The sequence below is a fragment of the Colias philodice genome, chromosome 25 (assembly GCF_061535455.1).
Source record: "Colias philodice isolate Cphi_HAF_F1 chromosome 25, ilColPhil1 Martin Lab GWU primary, whole genome shotgun sequence".
NCBI lineage: Eukaryota > Metazoa > Arthropoda > Insecta > Lepidoptera > Pieridae > Colias > Colias philodice.
This window is the reverse complement of record NC_143110.1, coordinates 3,505,888-3,514,210: the sequence shown is the minus strand read 5'-3', so window position 1 is coordinate 3,514,210 and position 8,323 is coordinate 3,505,888. Positions and strand designations below refer to the sequence as shown.

Here is an 8,323-nt window from a genome sequence, read left to right as displayed (position 1 = left end):
ACTAATTACAGTGAACATTTTGTTTCATTTCCCGCATAATAATGACTAACAGGCCTCGCACTTGGCCAACCCGCCGCTTAGTGTTAACGTGCCCGGACAGAAATAAACTAATTACAGTGAACATTTTGTTTCATTTCCCGCATAATAATGACTAACAGGCCTCGCACTTAGCCAACCCGCCGCTTAGTGTTAACGTGCCCGGACAGAAATAAACTAATTACAGTGAACATTTTGTTTCATTTCCCGCATAATAATGACTAACAGGCCTCGCACTTGGCCAACCCGCCGCTTAGTGTTAACGTGCCCGGACAGAAATAAACTAATTACAGTGAACATTTTGTTTCATTTCCCGCATAATAATGACTAACAGGCCTCGCACTTGGTCAACCCGCCGCTTAGTGTTAACGCGTCCGGACAGAAATAAACTTGTTACAGAAAACATTTTGTTTCATTTCCCCCATAATAATTAACAAGGCTACTGTTTTAAATGTTAGGTACAGTATAAATACGTAATTTAATTATTCAGTTACAGTTGACGTGCTAATAATAATGATTATATGATGTCCCACAATACATAAAAATTCTTTAAAGGACCTCTGCGTGTTGAATCCATGTCCCCACGTAAGCCTTCCAAAGATCTGGGTACCGTCCTTCTGGTGGTACCCGAGTATTATGGAAATGGTTATATTATATTTAAGTATGTCTGCCTATCTTTAGTGAAATAAAACGACAGTTACGATTTTTAATAACTTTTATTAATATCATAATCATAATTTACACAAACATAACGAAGTCTAATTTTAACTCAAATGTGAGTTACACTTATAGCACTATAATAAATTTTAATGTTGGTGTAAAATTTAACATAGATTAAAACATTATAATATTTATTCAGAATAAATATCAATTTAATTGCAATTTTTCTTATTTTTTTTAATATTTGAACTTTTTTTTAATAATTCCACACGAATCAACTTTGTGTGAGCAAGATGGCGTATCATAATTATTATGTTTGGTTCAATTTCATTATTTCGCATTACTCTAAAATCCAACATTTTTTAAATTATATTAATTTACACATCGAAGATAGCAAACATTGTAGCGATGTAAGATATCTTTGTAATAAAGTTTCAATAGATTTGTTTTTATTTTATGCTTAAGCAGAATGGTTTCGTTAAATAGTAATTTAAAAGGTTTAGATAACTGTTATGTTTTACAATTAGAAATTCTGTTATTTTTTACGTTTTATGTACGTTAAATTCCACACCACATGTACACAATGTCATATTGCACTGAAGCCAAATATTTTTGTATTGTCAATATAATGCTGAAAATTTCATACATCCACGGTGTCCATGAATTTGGCGAATACTAGGATAAGTTTAACAGGTATTTAATAAACAAACAATAGTTAAACAAAATTCTTATTTTTAAATTATCTTTAGGGCTGTGTTATAAAAGACATTTAGGTAAGAAAAAAGCATTGGAAAGGTACCGAATTATGGATATTCATGGACACCCTACTGTCATCTTTTATACAGATTTTTTCGTATTCAGTATAAACAGAGACACTCATAATAGTACTTTAATACTTTTGCCGAACACCACCTATATTATAACGATGCATAACTTAAAATTTAATGTATATTAAAATTACAATTGTTTCATTCTAATACTTATTATTTAGCTTACTCAATAACGGGTTGTATAAACAGGGTGTCATAAACAACTGATGGATTAAAATTGTCATAATTACTACCATAGATAAAGTCTTATATCTGTGTTACTGAATGTTCAAGTATAACCTATTTTGATACTTATACGGGTCTATAGGTTAAAAATCAGTTAAAATCCATCGGTTATTTAATCCCACCCTGTATATACCATAAACATTTATTTTAATAAAACACATACGTCTCTGGTTGGAAATATACAAATAATAAAAAGTACAAGTAAATAAAAATATAAAATTCATCGAGGAATGAAAAAGAAATAATGTAAAACTTACATTGTACAAAAATGTGATCAAATTTTTAAAAATATTCAACGAGGGAGGTAGTGAGACAGTTTCGTCCCAAAGTCTTAAAGGCAATAAATACATAAAGTATTAAATTTTAAATAAAATAGACAGATAAAATAAAGTCTTTATAATAAAAACAAGAATTTAACCTAATTACAATAACAAAAGAAAACGTCGACAAAATTATCTCTAAATTATTTTAATTCAAAATGGAAGCGTAAAATAAAGGTGCGTTTATAACCTATACTGAATATAAATCGCGCCAAAACGTATCATGGCGCATTTTTTTATCTATGGCTGTAAAAATGTCCTCTAAATAAGGTATTATGACTCTTTACTAAATTTTATTTTAAATAATAACTAGTTATAACCTGTTTTTTTTTTAATTATGAACCTTTATGAACAAGCCCCATGTCATGCCAATTTGCCGGCATTTTGTATTGTGTGACATTAGCATTATGACTAAGCTATGACCATATATTATGTATGTAATATGTAAAAATAGCATTTAAATTTCCCTTATACAGTTTTTTATAAGCTGTTATTTGAATACACAGTACTGTTTCGAAGTCTATGGTTTTCTAGACTAATTTCTTATCTATGGTCTAAGAAAGTGGGCCCAGAGTCAGGCCTTTTGAACGGTCTCTTTTTCATCAATTTCAAATTCTTTTTCCCAACTTTCATCCGAATTTGCACTAGCGTCATCTTTTACTTCCTTATCCCCAAAATAGTCCTCAACTAAGTTGCCACATTCGTCGGATTTAGTTTTTCTCGGTGATTTATTTTTATTTTTGTCCATGGCAATTTTTTTGTTGTCTATGCTCTTTTTTGGCGAGTCTGCGTTGTTGTTAGTAATGTCTTTGGGCGTTTTTAACTTTTTTGACGTTATTTCCTTTTCATATTCTTCTAAGAGTAATGTTTGTTGTTCTTCTGTTAGTTCTAGGTCATCTGCGAAATCTTCTGTCGAGTTGAGAAATGTGATTTTATTCTCTTGATAGATAAAACTACACTAGAAGCTTTTTAAGCAAGCATTCCTTTTATTTCTTCATACAAAATAGCATTCATGCATTATAACCTTCTATATATTTTTATGAAGGGATAAGGTACAAATATTTATTTGAAAGTTACACATGCACATAAAATCAATTTTTCGGATTGTTATTTAAAATTATTTTGCTAAACAACTCTCTTCTCGTCAGGAACATACGTAATACTTAGAAGTTCAAAGAAATTCATTTGAGTAAGTATATTGCACACCTCGGAGAGGCACTGCTCTATTTCTATTTTATACTGGATATGTCACGTTTTTTCTCATCAATACATAATATTAAAGCAAAAAAGCCACAATACAATTATAACTTACCATCCTCCCACGCGACGACATTGTCGATTTCTGGCGTCTCTGCTATTATTCCGGAGAGAACTTTTTTGGGACTTCTGTAAGGGAAACATTCATAGACTGTACACCGATTTTTTTCCAATTTAAGTGGATTTTACTAAATATTCTGCATTTAGTACAATCTGTATACGTATCGGTGGTGTCAAGAGTTTTTATGAAATGTATTTACAGTTGTAAACTGTAGACCGAAATGTTGTAATCACAAAAATGGACTTAAAAGTTACGTCGTTATATTTCTAGTGTATGGAATCATTTTACATTGATGCTGGTATTGTCTTATTATAAAAAATATACGTATTTTTTTTTAAATAGTTTGTGAACAGTCATCAATTTGATAATCATGAGCAAAAATTAATACTAGTCATTGCAAAAAATCATTTAAAACACATATTCATATTTCTGTAATATTATTTAGTATTTACATTAAATTATAAATCACTATAACTAATACTAAATGACTGAATGAGAAATAATAAATAAATAAATAAAAAAAAAAAAACAATAATAATCATTCAAAATTTAATTTCATAATAAATTTGATTCAATTGCGATTATTCCCCTTTGGAGCTGCCGGCCTCACTAGAATAAAAAGTTTTGTTGACATTAAATTCATATTTTTTTAGCTTGAATTAGTAAATGTATATTTATCGAGATTTCGATATGTTATTTCTTATCTTTTTTTTTAAAAGCAGGAAAATGACAGATGAGTCACCTGATGTTAAGTTAGTCGCGTTATCTTCTTATATATAAAAATGAATCGCAAAATGTGTTGGTAAGCGCATAACTCGAGAACGGCTGAACCGATTTCGATAATTCTTTTTTTATTATATTCCTTGAAGTACGAGGATGGTTTTTATGTAGAGAAAACGTACCTAAACATGTACCACGGGCGAAGCCGGGGCGGACCACTAGTATCTCATAAAGCAATACAATTGAAGTGCAAACTTCTTTAGCGGCGTTGAGCACTTTTTCTGTAATGGGTATAAAATCTTAAACTCGCGTCAGGACACGTGACCTGATCGAAAAAGCGTAAGACGGATGGATATCAAACATGCTCAACGTTAATAATCAAGTTTTCACTTCTGCCGGCACTCCCGGAGTGCAACCCGTCTTTTTTTTCAAACCTTATTCGTCTCTGAAGATACACCATATAGGACTATTATCAAAGATTTTGTTTTGCTGACTATGTATTTTATCTAACTTATAATTCTTATACTTATAAGTATTCGGAAAAAAAAAATATTTTTTTCTCCAAAGAAAATACAAAAAAAATCCTTAAAATATTTTTTGCTGACTGTTATTATTACTCATCTACAAATCTTACTTGTTGGCATACATAATACACTCTATACATCCCAACTTGTTGGTTTAAGAAATGCAACGAAAAAAAAATAAATTTTTAGCTCAATGTGGGATCCCCCCAAAATTTCAATTTTTTTTTTCTATCATCCAAATATTTTTTTATAATAACTTATTCTTACGTCTGTATCGGCTCGGTGGATGGCAAGTGAGCGAGCACTGGGTCCGTTTGCTCCTCCACTAGCGGTTGTTTACGAGATGATGCCGCTAGTCTATCTTGTAAGAGAGCCACTCGGAAGAGATATCTGGAATAATTGAATTATAAGTAAATGTAGTTTTTAATTGAAGAGAACTATTTTTTATGTTTTTGGAAAAAAAAAGTTTATCTTGGAATTTATTTGATAGTCAAACAAACATGCAATTAACCCGAAAATTAAATATAATGGAAGTTTTATGTAGAGGTTATAAAAATATCATTTATCATTGAAATATGTGGGAATTGTGATCATTTTTAGGTCTTTAGCAGCTGGCTGATCTGCATACGTTGATGACGTCACGAGCCCGGTGACGTCACCGCACTCACCTCTCCCAGAAGTCCTCGTGCGACACAGCGTCCGGCACCAGCTTGTCGTACTGCGTCTTCAGCAATGGACTGCTCTGCATACGTTTGCGGGCCGCTAGCGGTGAGATGACGTCACCGTCGAGACTCGCTTTCCAAGCGTCGAATTGTGCGCTGTCCGCTGGTACTATGTACGTAGCGTCTACCCGTTGGAGGGATTCGAGTTCTTTCTGTAGGGATAAAGGAAAAAATATAAGAATCATTTGTGTTTGAATTGCTCCGAAATTTATAAACTCCGATAGAGGGCACTATATTTCACTATATGTGACATGCTGTTAATTTATCAACTCATCTGCCAAATGTTGTGCAAACGAATGCTTATAACAAGCCAACAATTCTTTTTAACATTATGTACTCATCAATTTTATAATTTTAACACCAAAACAGTAATTAAAGTGTACAATTTAGACTAAGAAATATCTTACTATTTACCTTGTAAGTGGAGAGCATTGTCGTGTCACCGGATGACAGGATAACTTCGGTGTCGTCTTCATCATCAGGCTCAGGGTTCAGAACTGTACTCACTTGACCTTGATTAGAAAAAAAAATGTAATTTATAATGTATATGGCAACTCATAATGATGAAATGTCACTATGACACGTGTTATTGTAACAAAAAAAAAATTGTCAATATTGTGTTAGAAATATCAAAAAAGCTCTTACCAATGAAACTGCTAAAACTTTTCTTCATAGCATTAGCCGGTGATTCTGCATCATCAAGCTACAAATAAAAACAATTTATTACATTAAAATCTTTATTTTCTCTGTTAAAGAATGCATAAAACACACACACACATACGCATATATTATTTTCAGTTCTTCAATATCATTTTTCTTTAAAAGAACAACATATCATCATACACACATACACACTTTCTATTTCGCACCCACACACAAAAGTACACACGCACACACACTCAAGCATATACAGCTCTAAACTATAATACCTTTACAGCATTTCAAAGAATAGCACACCAAGATACACATATACATACACAATTTCCTTATTTCACACACATACACATATTTATAGTTCTAATACCATACCTTAAAAGTGTTTCCAATAACAGTGGATGTAGAATTGAAGACATGGCTCGCTTCGCTCTTAACGGCCGTGCCAATCTCATCCAAATCCTTCTTCACCATTGAATATACTTCTACAGACTGTAAATAAATTTTAAATACATATTTAACATATTATCTATGTGTATATCAATTACTAGGCTAATGAGCTATAATTACAATAGTTATTACAGGAAATGTCAATATACCAGAAAATCAAAGAAAACGTTTTTAGGAATAACGGGGGAAAGTTTCATTATTAATAAACATTAAATTGCCAAGTGAGAAAAATAATAAATAGGAAGAAGTCTATGAAAAGAACAAAACTTGATCATCATTCATCATCGTTTAGTGTTCAACTTACAGACAACATAAATAAAAATTGATATATATTAGCCTATTTTACTTATTTATCTAATACAAATTCTTTCACAATATATACTATAGAACAACTAAAAATGATAGCTACCTTGCTCTTAGCTGATGTCAGCCAGGAGTCCCACCAATTCCCAGAGGACTTTTCTTCTTTCGGAGTAGTGACAGCATCAGTAGGACTTTGATCACTCCTAATTATGATGATAAATTTAGTTTATTATTCTATAAATAACTCTGTGTGTTCATTATTAGTTCAATATGAGGATTTTTAAACTGTTTTTATAAAATGGGTAGTTATCCTGCTGCCAATAATTTCATTATTTTGTCACAATAGCTGCTTTTATTATAAAAACTATATACTTACCTACTTCTTCTTACTATACCTACCTATACTCCTACTTAATATATAATTTGGAATACAAATTTGCATCATTAGAATTAGAAATAGAATCTTTTAAGAATGTTTTGAATGTCTCTAGACTTGTTTGAAGATCTTTATTGTTTTTTTATTCATTGCATCATGGATTTTGAAGTAATATTAAACATTAATTAGACAATAAGCATTCTAATTGACCTTTAAAAGATTCAAGTCTTTGTTGATTCATCTCAAATAAACATACTAGATCTATTTCATTGAATACATATTATTTACATATTGAATATTGCAAATATTAGAATATGAAACCAGTTTGCATGGTACATTCCTGTCAGATTATTTGTGTTTTTAGAAAGAAAATAAACATATAGTGCATCTAGTTACTAATTTAGGAGCAAAGTACTTAATTCAATTCAATATCAAAGTCTTAAATGGAACAAGTGCATAGGTAGGCTAATTTATCCAATAAAGACTGGTTCAAGTAGATTCAGCATTGCTAATATATTGACTTCATAACACGAATTTGAAGCAATGTGATTGTTATTCGAAATGACCTCAAATCCACCAAAACACGCATTTGTATTACAACGTGATAAAGATTCGATTCGCATTAATTGAAAAGAGATTATTTATTTATGTAATATTTTTAGAAGCGTGTTGATAAACAAAGGCAGAACTTGTACTTACTTTTCAGCCATCTCGCCAACTTTTTCAATGAATGGAAAAATAATTAGAGAACATGGATTTTAGTATAATAATTTATCAGACGGATTTGTTTTTGTTGTTACAGAGAATTTAGAAATATTTTTGACATAGTTTTGTTTGCGTTGACAGAAGGTTCTATTTTTCTTTATCAACTACAGATAACGTAAAATATTCGATGAAAAGGTCGTGAAACAGATAATGTTTTTTTAAGTGTTAATATAACTTTAAGAGCACTGTTATTTCATATTTAGTTTTAAATACTGAGGTCATAAAAGCCCAGTTAATTCATTGGTTAATTATATTATATATATCTAAATATTGTGGACGCGTTATTAATTACAACTAGCAACATTGGCGATAAGTGGTTCACGCACAGGTTCACGTATTTTGAGCGTTTGAATTTGAATTTTAGGCACGGTCTACAGTTAGAATTTAGAAATTATGTAATTATTTATGTATTAATGTGCA

At 30.9% G+C, this 8,323-nt stretch overlaps 1 protein-coding gene across 1 annotated transcript; it reads right to left on the bottom strand.

Moving 5' to 3' along the window:
• Positions 1–1,225: 1,225 nt before the first annotated feature.
• LOC149477263 (BSD domain-containing protein 1-like) lies at positions 1,226–7,997 on the bottom strand. Its single transcript, XM_089710804.1, has 9 exons — positions 7,838–7,997; positions 6,869–6,965; positions 6,385–6,501; positions 6,001–6,058; positions 5,770–5,867; positions 5,302–5,507; positions 4,901–5,023; positions 3,384–3,457; positions 1,226–2,980 (listed from the first exon to the last, which is right to left on the bottom strand). The coding sequence occupies exons 1-9, from the start codon at positions 7,846–7,848 to the stop codon at positions 2,646–2,648; spliced, it is 1,119 nt and encodes a 372-aa protein (XP_089566930.1). The 5' UTR covers positions 7,849–7,997; the 3' UTR covers positions 1,226–2,645.
• Positions 7,998–8,323: the final 326 nt, after the last annotated feature.